At 43.1% G+C, this 21,756-nt stretch overlaps 2 protein-coding genes across 3 annotated transcripts; both read left to right on the top strand.

Annotated features, from left to right (window-relative positions):
* Window positions 1–4,177: 4,177 nt before the first annotated feature.
* Window positions 4,178–16,060, top strand: epha2a (eph receptor A2 a). The gene is made up of 17 exons (XM_062458616.1): window positions 4,178–4,331; window positions 5,250–5,317; window positions 6,845–7,481; window positions 10,948–11,103; window positions 11,319–11,651; window positions 11,808–11,935; window positions 12,063–12,240; window positions 12,350–12,452; window positions 12,651–12,706; window positions 12,845–12,970; window positions 13,075–13,260; window positions 13,396–13,457; window positions 13,578–13,787; window positions 13,948–14,097; window positions 14,264–14,457; window positions 14,594–14,749; window positions 15,187–16,060. The coding sequence occupies exons 1-17, from the start codon at window positions 4,247–4,249 to the stop codon at window positions 15,293–15,295; spliced, it is 2,937 nt and encodes a 978-aa protein (XP_062314600.1). The 5' UTR covers window positions 4,178–4,246; the 3' UTR covers window positions 15,296–16,060.
* Window positions 16,061–19,105: 3,045 nt separating this feature from the next.
* On the top strand, window positions 19,106–21,334 carry LOC134025100 (PWWP domain-containing DNA repair factor 3B-like). 2 transcript variants are annotated; one of them, XM_062467991.1, is made up of 6 exons: window positions 19,106–19,163; window positions 20,059–20,250; window positions 20,438–20,626; window positions 20,808–20,896; window positions 21,063–21,128; window positions 21,245–21,334. In XM_062467991.1, coding segments are annotated over exons 2-6 (432 nt in total). In that variant the 5' UTR covers window positions 19,106–19,163; window positions 20,059–20,163; the 3' UTR covers window positions 21,246–21,334. The 2 variants fall into 2 exon arrangements, with proteins under 2 accessions (XP_062323975.1, XP_062324050.1); XM_062468066.1 differs by lacking the exon at window positions 21,245–21,334 and having other exon boundaries at window positions 21,063–21,183.
* The last annotated feature ends 422 nt before the right edge of the window (window positions 21,335–21,756 follow it).

Here is a 21,756-nt window from a genome sequence, read left to right as displayed (position 1 = left end):
CATTTTATTGATCTATCCGTTGAACCTTGCCCAATAGCCTAATTTTGAGCAGGTCGTCAGGTCCGACAACCCTTGGGTCAGCTACCTCTCCGTGCTTACCCTTGACTGCCAGCCTGTGGTGGGTCCCTTTCTGTCTGTCGGCCATGAACATTTTCATTATTCGCCATTGTGTTAATTGTACACTGTACTTAATTTCTTTTTTTTTACACAAGATTTTAAAATATAGATTTAGGCTTCATATCGATACACACAGACACACTGTTAAAAGTTGGCTTCTTAGCATTATCTGTGAGGAAAGGTGTCTGTAAAGGTAGTTTAATTTTCTCCACTAAAAAAGATTGCCCATTTGTTGTTATCACAACCCTGTTTGTGCAGCATTGATTAGCTGCCTGCATCATCACTCACCCTCAGACCCACCTCATAGAAAGCAGGTGCACTATTGTTGAAGACCACAGTGTTAGTTACACCTTCTGGTCTCTAAGTATGTTTACACACAGATGTCATGCCAGATTAGAATTAGGGTTAGATGCATTAAACTGCTTTCTAAGTAGGACCACAGCAGGTAGATGTGTTTTGTCTGACAGTGTCAGTGACATAGTTTTTATGTTTTTGTTTCAGAAGGCAAAATATGTCTGTTCTATTACATGTATGTTCTACACCTCCCACCTCAGCCTCAGCCACCCCACACACACTAAACGTACATGCATGCTCCTAGACCAAGCAACCTAGCAAACTCACGCACACCCTCACATGCAGCTGTAAGGCCTGACCAAACCACAGAGCCCTCCCAAGTAGGCCATCCACTGTGAAATGTAAACGCCAAACAAGGCACAACTTCCTGAGTGTGTGTGCGCGTGTGAGAGTGTGAATATGCATGTGTCTGTAAGAATGTGTGTGTGTGTCAATGGGCCCATGCAGAGCCTGCTAGCCCAGCTGTTGCTGTCGCAAACCTAACTTGTGAGGCCTGGCAAGCTCTGCTAGATACAAGCAGGAGGGCCACAGTGTGTGATATCAGCCCCCTACCCCAGGCATTCTCCTCAGCCCCTGGCTTCCTTCCTTCCCTTTGTTTAGGCGGGCTCCGGGGCAGACTTCGTCAAGCTGAGCACACAAAGCAACGCACATAAATGTGTACTGTCATCTTTATTGGAGCCCTTTGCCAACATGCATCACATTTACCACAACACATCACATTTACCACAACACATCACTTGATGACATTTCTCTTTTAATAGCTCAGTCTTTCCCCACTCCTACATGTATTACCAGACAAGCCTGTCCCTGTGGGGGTGAGACACAAACCCCAATACACAACCTTCATTTCATCCTTAAGGAAGTATTTTGAAGTAAATGATAGAGAATATTCTGCTATAGTGTCAGTAACGACATAACTTTTTTATAAAGATTGGCTTTTGCTGAAACAAAAGATTTCCTTTTAAATCTTACGTATTTGACTTGACAGAATAGTACTCCAAAATTCCTCTACAACAAAGTCTAGATACCAAAAATCCCTCATGTAGTCACCGTGATAATAATGAGTGAGAGGGCAGCAGTTCAAGTTTGTGGTGATGAGCAACATTCAAAATATGATGCGATAAGGAAGACCTTTCAGTGCATGATAAACAATGTTTTGAGTCACTCTGGTGCATTGTCACATTACTTATCTTCCTGAAGTGAAAACTTGTCTGAACATGTTCATTTTGTTCCTCATTCTTTTGTTCTTCCATCAAAAACATGGGTCCTGTGTTACACACAGACGCCCGCCCAAATTCCTTTTGATAGAGGTAGTGTTTTATGGGACTAAGGTTTCAGTGTGAGAATCCCAAAAGGTTGTGAAAGAGAACCTTATGGAATGTACACCATGTTACAGATCACAGTATGGAGTATTTAGCAATGCTGTAGGCCTGTGTCTTAGCAACATGAAGTCACAAAGTTGTGATTTTTTATGTGCTATGGTAGCTGTTCAAACCCCTAAATAATTTGTAAACATATAAAATATAAATGTGAAAGTTATTTCTGTTTTGTCATTTCCTTTAGTGTACTGTTTTACATGAAGAAGAAAAGACAAAGAGAATCAAAGACTAATCACAAACTAAAATCATAATCAACATCATGCATACGACTTTGTGCTAAGACACTTTTAACATAGTCCTAAAAATATGTTTTGAAAAATACATTTTGATTATGAAAACAAAGAATAGAATTGTTATCATTGATCATCTAGTACAGGTGCCCTAACCGTGAGAATTGGAGAAAACGGTAGGCCCATTTGATGTCGGCATTACACAAAAACTCCCCAGAGCTCACAGTGGTACTCCTCCTCTCTGTTTGCTGATACCACAAGAGGTGCAAGAAAAGTGGGGGAGTGGGGTGACAGAGCCTGAATGACGTGGTGTCGATGCTGCCGCTGCTCAGTGACCCTCAAAATGCAGACCTGGCCCCCAGTGTGAAGTACTTTTGTGTTGGCAGACCCCTATGAAGCAGAGGACCAGTAAAGGGGGGGTGGTGTGGGCGTGCCTACAATCCACTCTTCAGCAGGACGCATGCTCCATAGGTGGATAAAGAAGCCTGTATTGTAATGAAAGCATTTGCATACTTGTGCGCCAGAAAGGGTGTTAACCTTTGACACCTATGTGAAACGACTGACAACAGAAACCACTCTCCGATTTTCTGTGTATTAACATTCTTGAAACACATAACACCTCACTTTACTTCAGCGTCTCTCGAGGCTGTAGAGAGAAGAGTGTTTAATCCTTATAAGTGCCCATGGAACTTCCTTCAGATGAAAGTGTGTGCTAACTTCAAACCTATAATGGTCAATCTAATGTTACCGGGTCTAAAGATAACCTCAGACAGGTCTGAAGAGAACGATCACGTGGTGATCAGACAACTCGGTTTTGACAAAGCTGACAATCCCAGTTGGAATTTATACAAAAACAAATGAGGCCCACTTTACTCATTCCTGAAATTATTACGACATTGCGTTGTCTTTAGCAAAGATGTGTATACATTTTAAAGATGATGATCGATGATGACAAATGGGGATGACAAATATCTCCAGTTATATCCAAAAATGGAACCAACGGCGCCAGTAAGGGAGTTTTTCTGTATTAATTAATGTTATCTGCTTTCTTCAACAACAATCCAAAGCCAACACACTCCAACGTGCACTTAACTCGTTAATCCATTTTTAACCAACAACTTTCACTCTCTCTGTTGTATGATTAATGTCCGTGTATGGTAACATCAGACAAGACAATGTATGTGTCTGCTGTTGATTTTTCGGTGTCTTTGTCCGGGCCACTGGTTGTGTTCGGCTGTCAGTTCAAGGAGCTCTCATGAGTTCTGTCCAAGTACACGCCTCTCGACAATGAGGACTTGACTCTGACATTCCTTCAGATAAGAGTTGCTAGGTGATGCCATTGTCCAGGCTTTTTTGTATTCACATATTCATACCCAAATTGTGAGGTTCTTTATGAAAACTGTCTCATTAGTAGTCATATATTCATACCCGTCCACCCCCCTACTTGACCCCTCCCTTTCCTGGCGTGGGAAAAACTTGTCTTAGGTAAGACATTGTGGAAGACAGTTAGAATGAGCAACGGTCCTCAACTTCCTCATTTATGACATGCTACTTTACCACACAAGTAAATGCTTTTGTTGAATGTGCCAGATGTTTTGGAAGTAGCATAGGCCCTACTGTATAAGACCCAGTTGTAAATAATTGTAATTTAATTGAGATGGGTTCCTTGCAAATCCAGTTGTAAAAGCTAGGCTTATCAATGTTTTCAATTAGGCTAGTGAAATTTGAATTAGTCTGTTGCATTTCATCCAACACAGTCATAAAATGTATTTTTTTATCGTTCTTTTGTTTGGAATAAATTTAAATACTTTTTTGAAGATAGATTTATTATGAATTAGCATGTGCCGATTTGTTTATTTGACATATTTAAAGATATATTTAAAGAGAATAATGGAGGAAATCAGTTTTCGTGTGTCCCCGTTCACAAAGCTTACAATGATTTACATCAATACACATTCGTTTTGAACAGGTAGGCTGCAGTCCGACAGCCTAGACCACACCCCTCCAGCATACCATATTTGGAATGGGCCAGCATTCCAGGCGGAGCTCATGACGCCACCTGTTTCTCAATGGACTTTCGAGAGAACAGTCGAGTAGAGTAGCCACACTCAAGTTTTTGAGGTACTACCACCAGTGACTGAGACGGAGGAGCTAAAAGATAAGAAAATGGATTCCCGTCGTGCACATTTTTATTCCTTGTTTTTGTACATATTCATGAACCTTGTATTTATTAGTCTACAATCTAAAGAACGTAAGTAGTCTTCTATTTTATTTCACGATTATAACTCATCAAGGCTTGTGCTCAAGATACGTTAAAATGTATGGAAGAGTTGTAGCTGCTTTTAATGTTTTAGTTGGGCTAGTTGTTTAAATTATAGTTTTACTTTAGCCAAAACATTTTCTGATAATTTCTTGGTGGTTATGTCATTTGAATAATTTTAAATAGTTAAACTGTTAAATATAGGCTAGAATAAAGATATAATTAAGATGTGCTGAAATGTACACTATTATATCTATTGTATTATTTATATGAAGGCTATAACACCAGCATTGGGCTACATTATGAAAAAATTTAGCACATCCCTTATAATAACAGAATAGAATTGAGTTGTAACATTCTAAACCTTGGTGTAAATTTACAATTCATAAATATCTGAAAAGGGGCAAAATTAAGCAACTAGGGTAGGTTTGTTCATTTGGAAATTAAACTGTAAACAACAAACAGAACTACAGAATAATGTCCCAGACTGTACATTTGAATGGTGGTGTATTGTTAAAGGGAAGAGATAATGTGTGGGTTTATAATTCATCTAGCCACAGCATTGTATGAGTATTTAATCCAGAAGTTTCATGTTTTATGCTTTGTCACTACCCCCGCTTTTCTCAGCCATCATTAAGCTGACTCCTAAAATGCAGAGGTCATGGTGAATGAAACTTTCACACAAACGGACACGCTTGATTTAAACGTTATGGAAAGGCATGTGCCCCCCATAAGGCTGTTGTGACCTGGCTAGTTGGACACTGTCACCCTGTTCATGTTGTGACCTGGCTAGTTGGACACTGTCACCCTGTTCACAATCCCCCTGTTGATCAAGTTAGGCTTCATTTCTGTAATGACATTATTGCGACAGTTGAATTCAAATATTAAAATGTATGTTTCTGTCTGTAGAAGTTCTTCTGGACATGAAAGCCTCAGGAAGTGAGCTGGGCTGGTTGACCATGCCATTTGAGGAGGGGGTAAGTATTTATACCACACTGAGACATTGTACGAATTCCAGTCCTGCTGATTTGTATCGAGAATATCTTTCTTCGGCAATACACCACAGGGCAGTGTAGATGTAGACCTATCCCAAATATAAAATGAAAGTCAAATTTGCAAGTATTGACATGGACAAATTTTGACATTGTATTCATTTATCAGATGCTTCACCCAAAGCAATATACAAATAGTGCATACAGTATGTGTTACATTTGAATAGGACCATAATGTGTGTGCTTCTGAAGAAGAGTTGTCAAGGCATTCTTTCTGCTTGCTCCTTCCATTTGAATAGCTTTCTGGGAATGATGGAATGAGTGGCAGCTAAAGAACTTTTGGCAAAGCTGGTCTGCTCTTGTTTTAAAGCAACCCTTTCATAACGGAACAGTGGATGTCATTACAGTGTTAGGTTTTGAGTTGCATAGAAATTCACAGAACAGGAGTGCATTCTCTAAAAGTGAACGCTCAACAGGTTGTTATCATTCCTACAGAGTCCACACAAAGCTAGATGTTGTGTTTTTTATATATTTGTAGAGAGAGGGTGAGCTGAGATATAAACTTTGGGAGGATCAATCAAGACAGAACATGAGCTGAAGAGAAAGGAAAGCAGGCTGGTTATGTGGGAGAACCTTTCCTCTATCTATAGTTCTGTGGCCACCTGACTAAAATAAGCAACAAGACGTGGTTAGGTCCAGTTTTGTGACTACTTTCCTCGTGGAACACTCACGTTCACACATCCAGAGTTTCTCATTGTAGCTTGTTTTCTGATGTTTGTCCATTCTCATCCAACTTCCTCAACCATTTCTAACAAAAAACGATACATTAAATACATTGCATGCCATTAAGCGCCACTCTCTTCAATCTACTTGTGTATTTCATTTCTCTTTCTCAGTAACTAGATTTGAGTTTGAAATTAAAGGACCAGTAAAACATCCATAGATGGTGGCCAGCTGAGGTGTTAAATGAATTCATGATGGTTATTCTTTTAAAAGGCCCTCATTTAATTAATGGAGGCTTTTAAATGTTTCTACCAGGCAAGCGTTTCCATCTCTTCCCTCTCCTAAAAGTCCATAATTACAGCCAATATTACACTCATGTTTTTGCCATGAGCTCATAAAACTCATTTAACTGGCATAGTGTTTGTTGGTATTCCGCAGCAGTAGCTTATTTGTTCTAGAAGATGAATGTCTGTCTCTCGTATTCACCGTGCCACATCCCAAAGCGTCTGTTTGTGGAAACCACACATGTCGTGAGCACAGCACATGTCCAGACCAATTCCCCACCTCGTGTAAAGTAGCACGGCAGCTTGTGCCGTTTATGGGCTTCTCACTACACATGCAAGGAGTTGTCTTAACAATTCCGACAACTGGTCCTTAACAAGAACAAAGTCCCTCAACCCTTCTCTAATTCTGTGAAAGCAAGGCCTCCCTCTTTATTCCTGTGTCTGACTGACAGTGACCCCTGCCCTCTAAACTCTTCTCTTCCCACCCGTCCCCTCTCTGTTGCAGTGGGAGATAGTCCAGACGGTGGTGAATGGCTCCCTTCTCTACACCTACAGCGTGTGTAAGATAGACGCTGGTGACCAGGACAATTGGCTGCGTACCACATTCATCCAGCGCCGGCCAGGGGCCACCAGAGTCTCGGTGGAGCTCCGCTTTGTGGTGCGGGACTGCAACACCTTCGACGGCGCCTCGCTGTCCTGCAAAGAGACGATCAACTTGTTCCTCTCCGAGGCCGACGCCGACGTGGGCACCACCTTCCGGAAGGGCCAGTTCCGCAAAGTGGCCACCATTGCCCCGGACGAGATCACCCGGGGCCGGGATCTGAAGATCAACCTGGAGACCAGGACGGTGGGGCCTCTATCCAGGAAGGGCTTCTATCTGGCCTTCCAGGACATGGGGGCTTGTGTGGCACTGCTCTCTGTGAGGGTGTACTACAAGATGTGCCCGGCCACCGTGCGGAACCTGGCGGCTTTCCCAGAGACGGTGGCCGATGCTTTGAAGGAGGTGGAGGGAACATGTGTGGAGAAGGCCATCAGCCAGGGCTCCCCACGCATTTACTGCACAGCTAAAGGAGAGTGGGTGGTGCCCTTGGGACAGTGCCAATGCCTCGCCGGCTATGAAGCCGTCGGAGATTCCTGCCAAGGTAAGACCTTAAACCCCCCCCCCTCCCCCGTCTATGCTTTGTTGACGGTTGTTTGTTTTTAAAGGCAGCTGTATTTAGACAAGCATTGATTGAGCCCATAACCACTATGTGGGCTATGTTTGAGAAATGACTGCAAAGGAATGTTAATTGTGGTATCCTTCTGTTATCTCACACGTCTCACCAAAGACAAGCTGCTCATTTTTGTTGGGGAGTAAGTCAAGAAAAGTAGGACTTTTTTGTCTTTTAGGATGACATGAAAAGGGATTTGGAATTATTTGTTGGTTTTGTTTTAATGAGTGGACTTTATGACAGAAGTCCTACCAACCCACAGCTTTTGAATACAGTCTATAAACTGTATATATACAGCAGCGACTTTTTTAGGTTTGAAGTAAATATTGCTGTTAATGAATCATCTTACCTGTTCCGGTTGGACAATACATTCTTTCCACTGTCTCACAGCGTGTAAGAATGGGGCAGGGTAAGGACACACAGAGTGTGAGTGTGGGGGAGAAATGGAGATAGATAGCAGATTGTACATCTAAGAATTACACTTGAGTCTACTGCGAAACACTTCAGCACTGTGTACAGTAACATATATCGGGTCTGTTTGCTCGCTTTGTTTGTATGGAAGTTGCCCTGTCTTGGGTATTCCGGGGTGTGGTATGTTGAACTATCTGGAGGAAACGTGGGTGGAGAGAGGGGAAGGAGAGACTGAAAGGGAGGGACAGACATGTCTGCTCGTTGAGCTGTGGGGATTTTGTACAAGGCATTCTTTCGCCCTCACGTCACCTACAGTAACTGATTGACCAAGGAGAGTCGTGTGAATGTGCCCGCAGAAGACTACCTGAGCGGTGTGTCTTCTCCACGCAGCTGTTTGTGTGCATCCGTTGCCATGGCTGCCAAAACCACAGATTACAGGGATAGTGCCGACACGCCTATCTCGAGGTATTCTGAGTCAGAATGTGGTTTATGACTATAGGTTCCCTTGTTGAGCTACTAGTGATTCTGGTCACCTTGGGTGGCAGAATGAGTTCAAAGCTGGACTCTAACCCAATGACTTCTCATGGGCAGTCACCTACAAAAACATTATTTGGAGTCTTTTAAAATAATTCCAGTTCTAAAAGATTGGCTCTTAGAGCACTTCAAAAAAGGAGATTGTTAAACTCTGGAATGTTCCAGAGGTCCCAGACATAGGAATATATCTGCACCTGAAACGGAAGACTGCAGGCCATTCGGCAGGAAGAGGGAAATATTAATGACCGGAAAAAGGCAGATTCCAAACTCCAAGATGACCATGTTATCAGGATACAGAAAACATGTTTTGTCACCTTTATAAATGTTAGAACTTGTTATAAAAGAAGAAATTCATTGACTATTTTAAAATCATTCATTACTTAGACCCTAAAAGTGCATGTCTTAGAACCTAATATATAGATTTCACATGAAACACAGTGGCTACACTTTTTAATTTCCGTTGAAGTAAAAGAGCCCACTAGCCTTCCTGTTCTGGAAGAACTCAGTTCTGTTGATTATACACATTTTAAAATATACAGTCATTGACATCTATCCTATATCCACTTTGGTTTTCAAATCCCAACATGTCTGAGCTGCTAGATGTCTAAGATTTCAGTCTAGGTTCAAATGTGCTGGGAACAAAGAGCTGAGGAGGAATGTAGAGTGACACAAATAAGCAGGTTGTACGTGAGAAGGAGAGAGGAAGGGCAGTAGGTCGACAGTTGGCGTATGAGGTTTGTTAGGTGCGTGGCTGCTTAGTTGGGTGTGCTGGTGTAATTTAGTCAAGAGGATTAGTAGACCCACAGGCCAGCTGTTAGCCAATGACATCCCCTGCTTTGCTCTTCTTTGCTCTTTCATCCATGTGTCGTTAACACACGCAACAAGCTCCCTAATCCATGTTCCCACTCATTAGAACAATGGATCGACATAGAGAGCAGAAAACAGATTCAATTAACCGACGCATTGGTGCGCACATAAGTCCTTTCATAAGAGTCTTTAATCAGAAGACCTCTATGAGGCAATTCTTCAAACACATTCTCAACCAGGACCAGACTGATAACCAACCTTTTTAAATGAAATGTAGCACAAATAACACAATGTCGCACAAAATCAAATAAACAAACTTATTTTGTGTAGGACTATGTAATGATCCACCACAATCAAAATGCAACGGTCCACCAAAACAGAAGTTTTTCGGCCAAACCCCCCCAAAGAAATTCAAACATCTGGAATGTTCTTTCTCTACAAAAATTACTTTCCCTGTCATTGATGAATGCTGAGCACATGCCACTATTCTAATGTCCTAAGGTTCTAATGACTCAACATTCAAAATTCAACATATTTATGGCACCACTCTGTCCAATCTCAGCAACAATAGATGAATAGGAACAGAGGGGTGGTTGGTACGTGACAGAGGCCCTGCTGCTTCAGCTCAAGATGAAAAAGGCAGGCCCCCTTTTCTTATGCGAGAGACCCCTAGCCACCCCCACACACCCCCGCACACCCCAAGTGACTCCCCAGGGAGAGCTTCTGTTGGCACTCAGAACCTTTACCCATCCCCCATCCACCCGTCTATTCATCGAAATCCCCTCTACTCATACTCAGACTCGCTCCCATTCAACTATTGTAGGGATAGTTGTAACACAGGGGTCCGTCTGCCATGCTGGTTAAGTAAGAAGCTGATCCATGATGTCCATCACAGGCTCTCCTCTCCCCCCGGCCACCAATACACAGGTCACATGAAAGCCTGACCCCTAGGGATATAGGAAATGAATGGAGGAAAAACAATCTCTCAAAAGAACCCCTTCTCCCGTGTTCTTTAAGTAAACAGTCCCCTCACTCGTCCCCCATGATAGATGTGCGTTCAGACTCCATCAGCACAGTCACAGACTCCCTTCAGCGGCCCTTCTTCCTCCAGACTTCCCCTCTCCCCCACTCCATCCTGGTATGCTGTCATTCCTAGCGGTCACAGGAAGAGAGGAAGGAAGGAGGGAAGGAGAGGCTCAGCACAGCATCCCGGTTTCTGTCCACCACACACTCGTTAACCCCTGGCCCTGAAAGGGGAATTTTTTCGCTATATTCAGAAGTCAAATGAAACACCTTCAGTGTGCACAAGGCTAACCGCAGATATTTGGTTCAAAAGAGAGTTCAAAAAGGGAAGGGTTGAGGGATTATCTGGGGGGGACTTAGTGTCATCCGGTTTACTCTGTCAGTGCGACTTGAGAAGAGGACTGGAGGCAGCTAGAACAAGTGGAGGCAAATCTTAAGGAAAACCCCATTCCTTGCCTTCAGTTTTGTTCTTACGGGGTAACCACAGAAGTGGCTCCTGGCCAAGCCCGGGTGATGGACAGTTTTATTGTAGAAACGGGATCTCATTTCACAATTTTGAGTTCTTAAGTTTGCGTGTGTGTGTGTGTACTATGACTGATACGCACGCACTTGTCTCCCGCAGCGTGTACGCAAGGCTCCTTTAAGCCGGCAGCGTCCAATGAGTCGTGTGAGATCTGTCCTGCGAACACCAAGGCCTCCTCCCCCGGCGCCCTCCTGTGTCCGTGTAAGGAAGGCTTCTACCGCTCCCCCTCCGACCCACCCACATCAGCCTGTTCTGGTAAGCCTCCCTTTCAGCGCGCGACGACAAACACGTCCCCCTCGGGCTGAGCGTAGACCAACTGGCCTTCGGAAGCAGGTTGTTCTTCCCAATTATGCAATTGCCCAACCGGTTCTTCATCACAATGACGACTTGGCAGTTTGAAAAGGATGTGGCTTATGTGTGACAACTCCACTCATGTCTGCTTCCTCTCTCCCCCCCCCCCCCCCCCCCAGCACTCCCCAGTGCCCCTCGTGACCTGTCCTCCACCACCCTGTCGGCCGACGGGCGTCTGCAGCTCTCCTGGGCGCCCCCGCTGGTGACGGGCGGCCGCAGTGACATCACCTACAGCGTGGTGTGCGAGCACTGCGACGGGGCCTTTTGTGTTCCCTGCGGGGAGACGGTCCGCTTCAAGCCAGGCTCCGCAGACCTGCGGGACACCGTGGTAACCGCCAGCGGGCTGGAGCCCCACCTTAACTACACCTTCACCGTGGACGCCCACAGCGGGGTGTCTCAGTACAGCAGCGAGACACCCAGCAGCACCATCACCACTGCTCTGCACTACACAGGTTAGGGTCAGCTCAAGTCAGTGGCCACCATGGTCGCCCTGTCTCAACTCTGTCTAGCATGGCCATGTCTAAGAAAACGAAACAACCATTGAACAGGATGTTTGATTGTCTTTCTTTATCCTCTACTTCCTCCTTTCATCCTTCCTCTTCCCCCAGATCCCCCCAGAGTGACATCCATCCACCTGGATGAGCGTGGCCCCACCAGCCTGTCTCTGTCCTGGGCCCTCTCACGTCGAGCTCCAGCTCATATCAACCACCGCTATGAACTCATGTTCCGCAGGAAGGTAGGAGACACAAGGACTTCCTTTGTTTTCTTTTCCTTTTATTTCTTTTGTTATGTTTTCTTTCTTCCTTCCATGTGAATCTCCTCTCAGTATCCCCCCCCCCCCTCTCTCTCTCTGCCCCATGCAGGAGGATGAGAGCGAGCGCGACGTCACCACGTATACAGTCCTAGTTCTGGACAAAAACTCGGCCCAGATTGGGGACCTCTCCCCTGGTACCACCTACATATTCCGGGTCCAGGCCTTAAGTCCTGAAGGCCACCCTGGCAGCTACAGCATGGCGCATGAGTTCCGCACGCTGGCTCTACGTAAGTGTCCTATCAAACAACAAACAAGAGGGGATTGAGTGTCTTTTTGTCGAGCTCTTTAATTGGCAGTTTGTGTTCAAAACTAATAGCTCCTTTCCTGTTCTTTCAGCGGAGTCTCAGATCCAGAGCAGCTCCACGTGGGCTGTGGGAGCTGTCATTGGAGGAGGGGTCATGCTGATTATCGTTGTGGTGGTTCTACTGCTGCACAGACGGTTAGAAAAAAACACTACTCAACATAGTCCTTCTCTGGCCTGTCTGTCCCTAGATAAACCCTGGCACCACATGTGCTGCCTGCAAAGATAACCTACTTTAACTGAAGGACGTACATTTTGAAGAGTTCAGGACATGGTTTATCTTACATTTTTTACATTGTAAAGATCTAAAAGTTACCATTCTGATGCTTCTCACAGGAGATTGATTTCCCATGGGAGAGGTGGACCTGAGGACCCGTACTTTTCCAACACAGGTATAGACTACAATACCCATGGAGGCTGAACACTAATCCCACATTGCCTTAGACCAAGGTCTAATTCCGTAGAATCCGTAAGAGCATGTCAGTGTCCCTCGTTTCCATATTAACATTATTCCACTATTACCTCCTCAGATCAGCTGAAGCCTCTGAAGACTTATGTTGATCCGCACATGTACGAGGACCCCAACATAGCCGTCCTGAAGTTTGCCAGTGAGATTCATCCTAGTCACATCACCAAACAGAAGGTCATTGGAGCAGGTATGAGGGAAATCTATGATACTGTTTTTGCAAATGGGATTGGCTGCTTATCTACAGGAGTTAGCGGATGTTGGTGTTTACCTGTCTTCACCTGTCTGCCTCAGGAGAGTTTGGAGAGGTGTTCTGGGGAGTCCTGAAGGTCCCGGGGCGGAAGGAGGTGGCAGTTGCCATCAAGACTTTAAAGCCAGGATACACAGAGAAACAGAGGCAGGACTTCCTGAGTGAAGCCAGCATCATGGGCCAGTTCTCCCATCAGAATATCATCCGTCTGGAGGGAGTGGTCACCAAATGTGAGTCCCTCCTCAATGACACACACTGTATGCTCATCAACCTCCAGTTAGTGCAGTGTTAGTCGTGGATGTTATCAAGAAGCCTCTCCCATTTCCTCTATTGATTTGTGACTTTTCTTTTATCTTGTTCACCAGTTAAACACGCCATGATTGTGACAGAGTACATGGAGAATGGCGCTCTGGATAACTATCTAAGGGTAGGTCCATGTTTACGTTTGTATGACAAAGAAGATATGTTGTCAGTGAATGTTATCCGACTGCATGGATGTTCAAAGAATAAGCACTCATTTTGCGAATGTCTCTGGTGTGTCATTCAGGACCATGATGGGGAGATAGCTTCGTACCAGCTGGTGGGTATGCTGCGTGGCATCGCCGCGGGTATGAAGTACCTGTCAGACATGAACTACGTCCATCGCGATCTCGCTGCCAGGAACGTTCTAGTCAACGGCCACCTGGAGTGTAAAGTTTCTGACTTCGGCCTTTCTCGAGTGTTGGAGGATGACCCGGAAGGCACCTACACTACCAGCGTGAGTCCTACTGACAAAGATCAGATATTCCTCTTCTGCACAGTCAATACTCTGAACTTCCTGATGTGTAACAACAAAATAATTGACTAGCAGTTCTAACCCTAACCCACCAGAGGTGGCCTTTGTCTTCAGTCCCATTAACATGCTGTGTCTATGTCAGGGAGGGAAAATCCCCATCCGATGGACAGCTCCCGAAGCCATTGCCTACAGGAAGTTCACATCGGCCAGCGATGTGTGGAGCTTTGGCATTGTCATGTGGGAGGTCATGGCCTTTGGAGAACGGCCATACTGGGACATGAGCAATCATGAGGTAAACACACCAAGATCTCTGTACTCTACTCTGTTGCCTTTGGAGTCTGTATGTGTGGTGTTGAAGGATGCTTTAACAAAAGACCAAGTTCTCACACACCTCGGCACGTAAAGCTGTCAGGGGATAGTGACAACAGTCTAACTCAGCCTCTACCTCATTTCCTCAGGTGATGAAGGCCATCAACGAAGCCTTCCGGCTGCCCGCCCCGATGGACTGTCCATCCACGGTGTACCAGCTGATGTTGCAGTGCTGGCTACAGGATCGCTCCAAACGACCCCGCTTCCCAGACATTGTCAACATCTTGGACAAGCTGCTCCAAAGCCCAGAGTCTTTAAAAACCATTGCTGACTTTGACCCACGGTATGTGGAGAACGAACCTGCTGTGTCCTCCACCAGATTAGAAAGCGAAATTGAGATGATAGATATTATTGGAATTATATGTGTTGATGAGTGGATGGTTGATGACTCATTTAGTTCCTTGGTGGTCCTCCCCCAGAGTGTCCATCCGACTTCCCAGCACCAGTGGCTGTGACGGCACTACGTTCCGGTCGGTGTCGGAGTGGCTGGAGTCCATCAAGATGAGCCAGTACAATGAAAGCTTTGCCTGTGCAGGAATCACAAGCATGGAGCAGGTGCTAGCCATGAGGCCTGAGTAAGTGCACACATGTTGACAGACACATGGCCCAGATGCAACATTGTCACAGTGCATTAGCATAGCTGGCACACTGCTATTTAGGGGGAACACAGAGAGGGTATTCAGATCTGCCTTGGACATTTGTCATTTGGTATTTTTGAATGTGGCAATACTATACTCTCATCTCATGCCCATTTCATTCACACCATTCTTCTGTGCCGCGCCCTAACTCAACAGGACATTTGTGCGCTGCTTGATTATGAATCCCATAGCTTAAACATGGCTTTGCTCTCTTCTATTTAATGTGTTAATTTTATTTTGACATCTGCTAGCAAGAATGTTAAGTGATTCTTACATTAATGTATTCATTCTTCATTTGGTCATTTGGAAACCTAATATGATAATATGATTGAAATAATGTAATGTATGGTAATAGTCTGTCTTCTCCTTCTTAGGGATATCAGGAACATTGGAGTGAGGCTACCAGGTCACATGAAAAGAATTGCCTACAGCATCCTTGGTCTGAAGGACCAGACAAGCACACTCAGTGTGTTTGCAGTGTGACCCAATAATGTGATTCCCCAGAATCAGACTGCACTGACCGCACATTTTTACAGGCACACTGAATACGGAGAAAAGAGTTGGTGGGGCAGGATATGACTGAGCTATGACCAGGATTATTTACTCAGACTTGGCAATCTATATATACGGTTTGACTGAAGAGGACCCTGCCCTGGCCACTCAGAAAAGACTGAGATTATACACTTTGAAGTACTTTATGCCAAGAAAATTAATTAAAAAGTATGTATCATATGTACATAATGTTTTATATTATCAGACATGTAAACATAATGACAGATTGGAAAACAGCCTTAAAAAGGAAAAAGAGAGATCTGAAACTGTTCTGTGTTGTATTTTTCTAAACTGGAAGTCTTACGAGAAAACAGGGAGAAACGGGAACAAATCATTCCAACATCGATTTCTCAATCCTAATGAGGCTTTGCAATAACTCATAAATAGAAGAGTAATTTTACCATTTTAGGAATTGTATTTTGATTTATTGTGCTCAGGGCCACTTATCATATCAATACACTCCTCCATTTTTGTTAGCTAACTATTTTATTTTGTCTGTCTACAATCCAACTCTAAGTGTTCCTTTCCTATTGTTGTTATTTTTTTACACTTTGTCCACAAGTAGTCTTACAATGTTTTATTTTCAGTTGTATTTAATATTTATTGTATTGCATATTTATTGAAAGACACTGACCTGGCACATTTAAAATAAATATTGTATGTTACTGTACCAATAAAATCAGTGTTGAATACAAGTCTAGTGGGTTGGGTCTAACAGTCATTCTCCAGTTGGTAAGAGACAGAGTCAGATGGTGACTACCATGATAGCTAGGAATGTCACAGCTCTACACAACTGTTGACTCATTCATAAGCTTCTGTGTCTGTGCTAAATTCCCCTTTCTTCTATTACATCATCTTTATTACCCTTTTGTTTATAGTTCTGTTTGCTTTTTAACCGCGGCTTCCATGTAATGCCGTACAGAAACGGAGAGCGACAAGTAGTGCAGGAATAACTGAAGGTGGGTGCGTGGATGAGTTTGCAGTGTTGGATGTTACAGCATTCATCTTTCAATTCTTGCACTCTCCCTTCTGACAAATATAGCACACTGTTCTCTGACCTAACATTTACACACCCTTGTTCACACACTAGTCAAGAATCCCTCTAGCTGACAGTATAAAAGAGTAGCAGGGGAGAAATGCGAAGAGCCTTCCTACAGAATACATGGGACTGGTAAAGTACAGTACATGAAACCAACCTGCATCATACACTCTCAGGCCTCAATGGAGAACAGTGAAGATATCCTCCCTCGAGAATTAGGATCGTCCACAACTGTACCCAATGATCAACAGAAATTTGCAGGTCAGTCAGAATTGCAGATATGTTTTCATGTATTTTTGGTCCAAACTATTTTTTTTTTTTATCTCTATAGAGTAATGCTGTTCAAGTAGTCAAGGCTTTTATTCAAGGCTTTTACAACCAGGTCACACTCATCCCACGGGAAAGATCCAGTCTTTTGGGGACATTTATCAGTTCACAGTAGATGTGAGTGAATTTTCTCTTGAGGATGTTGTGATCACTACTTCAAACAATCTCATAGAGGTCCGTGCAGAAAAGGTGAGTTGTTTAGAGACACACATTCTTATTGACTTTACTCTATGCTGTGTTGATGGCCACAGTCTATTTCTTGATTTTCTTCACTTTTGTCCTTAGTATGCTGAGAATGGCACAGCCATAAACACTTTTGTTCACAAATGCCAGTTTCCAGTGGACGTGGATCCCATGTCTGTGACATCTTCACTGGGGAACAGAGGGGCACTCACAGTGAAAGCCCGCAGGATTTCTTGATCAAAGACGATCCATCTGTTTTTATATATTGCTGCTCCCTCTCTCTAATTAGTTGAAATTAAATACCAATGCAAACATTTAACACGTTTAATTTAATTATTTTGATTCTGCCAGTGATTGCTCTTGGACATATGGACACACAAGGCCATAAAGGCTACACCCAATGTTACCAGGATCCGTGTACGGTCCGTGTACCTTGTGGCCATTGTTTTTTCTGTTTTGCAACCCGTGTTGACAAACGCAAAATAGGGCCGTAATATCGTTTTGTCACTTTAGTAAATCGAACACACATTTAAGTATAACGGCTTGTTTTTGGTTGTTTCGTTTTTTTTTTGAATAATGAAATAACCATATAACACACACGGGAGCCATTATTCGTTGTTTTGATTATTCCATATCCTTTATGCTGATATCTGCAAAAGATGAAAAATAGGCTCATAATATCGTTTTGTCCATTTCGGATGTCAGAACCGGATTATGTGGAAATGCTTGTATTCCGTTGTTTTGTTTTATTTTGGAATAACTGAATAACCATATAACACAAATGGTATAACGAGCCATTTACTCGTTTGTTTAATTATTCCATATCCTTTATGCTGGTATCTGCAAAAAATGAAAAATAGCCTCGTAATATTGTTTTGTCCATTTTGGATGTCAGACCCAGATTGTGGGGAAAGGCTTGGTTTCTGTTGTTTTATTTTGGAATTACGGAATATCCATATAACACAAACGGTATAACGAGCCATTTACTTATTTGTTTGATCGGCCGTATTATGCATACTGGCACAAGTGAAAAGAGAGGGGGAGAGATGTGAAACTATTGTGTGTTGGGTGTTATTACTTGCGAACACCAGAGGGCAGAAACGACTAGCTTTAAAAAAAAAAAATTCCTGTGATCTGCAGGCCTACAATCTTGACGACATAGCAGCAGGTTCTTTAGTAGAAGACACACACCAAACTGAAGGCACATGTTGACCGCGTTTGCTAGTTGCTACTTAGTTAATTAATCTTTGATGAACCCTAGTTTCTTTAATATATATATTAGAAACATTACAAGACGGGGCCCCCGTGTGTGTTCAAACAAGGCCAAAAGTGCCAGACGGTATCAGATGAAAAAGACAATCACACCCGTGCAAGAATCACTCCCCAACCCTCCCTTCCCCCACCTAAATTACCGCTTTCAGTTCTGTTGTACGTTTTAATGAAGTGCATTGATGCAATCATAGTGAGCAAGTTGAGGTCATGTGGGCTACCTTTGCAGTTTACATAGACACACAACTGACAGAGGCACTGTTGTGGATACTTTTCTGTTCTGATCATATTCTATGTCCAAATTCAACTTCTTCAAAGTCCAAAAACAGCACGGAGCAGCAACGAGAGGGTTCCCAGGAAAATCTGATTTCTTTTGTCTGTGCTACACCTTTCATATCCAACAAATTACACCCCTGAACTTTTAAAACAGATCTATTGGCCTACTACAATTGTAAATATCCTATGACTTCTGCTCCAATTGGGCCTTGATGCAATGCCATCTAATATTTTCTGCTGTTTCTGCAACATTTTTGGGAACTAACCAGGGACCAAACCAGTACCTTGCGCCCAGTTCCTCTATTCTGCATTACTATAGTAGCCTACAACTCTGTATTAACCTGTCGGACAGAGTAGGGGGTACCTGCAGAGCCGGAGACCCCGGAGACCCCGGAGACCCCGGAGACCCCGGAGACCCCGGAGACCCCGGAGACCCCGGAGACCCCGGAGACCCCGGAGACCCCGGAGACCCCGGAGACCCCGGAGACCCCGGAGACCCCGGAGACCCCGGAGACCCCGGAGACCCCGGAGACCCCGGAGAGCTGCAGTTTCAGGACCACAGTTTCAGGACCACAGTTCTAGGACCCTCGTTTTATCTGACAGCGCCACGTAGCGTATTGGATAAATATGGACCGGAACAAGATAATCAATATATTCCTGCAGTAGTGAATATTGTAGGGTTCGAGAATGTACGAGAATCAGAGTGTAAGTAGCAAATGTGAATCGCATATGGTTATGTATAAAACAATTCTGGTGTCTTGAATTGGACAACGTTAGCTAGCTAACTTCAACTTTGCTGTCGAAATCATTTCAAGACACTGGAGTGGTTTTCAACGTCAAACAAACTACTTGATTAGAGCTAGCTAGCTAGCATTCAGTAGTTTGGGCACTAGCTAGCTAGCTACACACGCTTTTAATAGCTTGCCTCAAAACGAACTTTAAATTGTTACTCTTTGTTTATTTGTTTAATGAAACAGTAGTGCGAAGTATGTGAATTGGGTATTGTTCAACATATTTAAGTTAGCTAAACGTCAAAAACATTCTGGTACAATTAGCTATCTGTTCACTTATGATCATTTTCTGCAATACAAACTTTTAGACTATTTGTTTTGTAATATTGAAACCATAATGCGATTTTGGTAAGCCCAACTACTGTAACTAGGTGTCTTATATGATAAAGTCAGCACATTAACAAAACTTGATGAAAAATGATAAAAGCAAGTGGATTTAAGCTGTCAGCTAAATGAAATCTGCAGCCTACTGTATTATGTTTAAATTATTGTTTAATACTCTTAGCTTTACCATTTTAATAAAATTAAAGTCGTATTTTCATTTCATTAATAGGCTTGGGCGTAATTTAAGTCTTTGAAATTCTAACAATGTTTAATGTTTAATTACTCTTTTAGATTATCTAAAATCTCAGTCAAATATCAGCAGCATGTCAGAACATCTGATGACAGACTACATGATGTCAACCATCTACAAATAAACAATCACTAACAAGTACTCTACATGGCAGATTCACTCATGTCAATTGTGCAACAATGCCTTAGCTTTTTCAGTTGCAATATTTTGTATTAATCATATTAATTTTTGAAAGGTATGGCCAGAGGTTTGCCTTCTGGACTGATGAGGCCAAGCGTTTGCTCCAGGGACAACTTGACCCGGTGTACAGAGCGGCATCACTAAGGATCGTCCACTATACATGCAAGCTGTCACTGACCGCACTGCAGAGGAAAACAGACTGGTGGACTTCATCGTACAGTCCAAGGGAGCTGAGCAGCATTTGGTGGTACTTTTGACAATGTTCACATTTTCTCATCAAAGGAACATCAACAGATGTATCATTTCACTGTGCAGCTCATTTATTTCCTCTCTTTAATGTATGTATTTAATGTCAGTTGTTCAATGACTACCACACAACACACTCATTCCAATTCCCACAAAATTAATGTTTCTGTACATTGACTTGCCCATAGGGTGTACTTAATGGAAAGCCTTCATCCTGGTTTCCTCTGAAGACCTCTTCCCAGGTGCCTGTCTACCTCGACAGTGAGGAACTACAGGACACCCTTATTACGTATCTGAAGGCGGTGCTGAACCAGACACCAACCAAACTGAAGTTCACAGATGAAGTGCAGTTCATCCTTGGTGTTCTATTTCCAGAGGTAGGCCTAGCCATGTAAAGTATTTGTACATGTTCCTGCTCCGGCACTTTCAAAGACTATATAAACAAACTGCCTATCATGTTGCTACCTATGTACTGACCTATGTATAATGGTTTGAGGTTCTGTATTGGCATAGCGGTGTAAATTAATTGTTTAAAAATAAACCATATAATTTCTGTAGGCCATCATATACGGCCTGAGTATTCAGAAGAATCTGTCGCTGCAGGATGCAGAAAGGGTATTCATATCTGGACCAGTTTATCATCAGAGGTAAGTAAATAATGTACATTTTCTGCACAATGCCATACAACTTTATCATCTACTATTAATACCTTTATTATCAACCACTTAACTAATGTTGATTAATGTACACTACTTTGTTAGTGTAACTGATATTTATGCTTACCTAGAAGTAATATTGTCTGTACTATTTCAGTGAAGTGGAAGAGTTTGATAGGGGGATATCAAAACAATTGCGCACAGAAGGGAGACCATTCAACTAGTAAGTAGTGCTGTTACCGACTTCACAATCTGGGGTTTGAATATTGAAGGGTCAGGAAAAGTTAAATATCCATGTTTTTTTATATTTGTTTTTCTTGCTTCTGTCTCTCATTGAAGAATGAAGTTGTATGGAGGTCGATGTGGAGAGGTGATGGAGGTCGATGGGTGGTTGTAAAATTAAATAAACAATGTATATCTTGAATCTGCCCTGAGAGCCGTCCTTGTGTCTTGCTTCTCTAACATTACACATTTGTGGTTGAGATTGAGTGACTGCAAAAGCTGTAGCAAATAGAATAGAATATAACTTCACTTTTCCAGAACTCACAGGCATGTGCAGTATTTACAGGTATAAGAAAGATGATCTGATCCACTGACATGTGGTCAAAGTTTTGAGTCATCTCCAATACAAAACAGTTCATCCTAGCATGCCCATCCACACCAAAGGAAGCACCCTCATGCAGCCCATCCATCCACCATAGAGGTTCACCACCAGCAGCAGAAGAGAAGGAAGCTGTGGATCCTCCGCAGCCTCATCCATCCCACATCACACAAAGAAAACGTGATGATGACATGAAATAAAATAAAGTATAACTGATTACTTATATTTCGTCAGATAACTTTTGATATTT

Source organism: Osmerus eperlanus, chromosome 1 (assembly GCF_963692335.1).
Source record: "Osmerus eperlanus chromosome 1, fOsmEpe2.1, whole genome shotgun sequence".
Classification (NCBI taxonomy): Eukaryota; Metazoa; Chordata; class Actinopteri; order Osmeriformes; family Osmeridae; genus Osmerus; species Osmerus eperlanus.
This window is presented reverse-complemented; position numbering and strand designations above follow the sequence as displayed.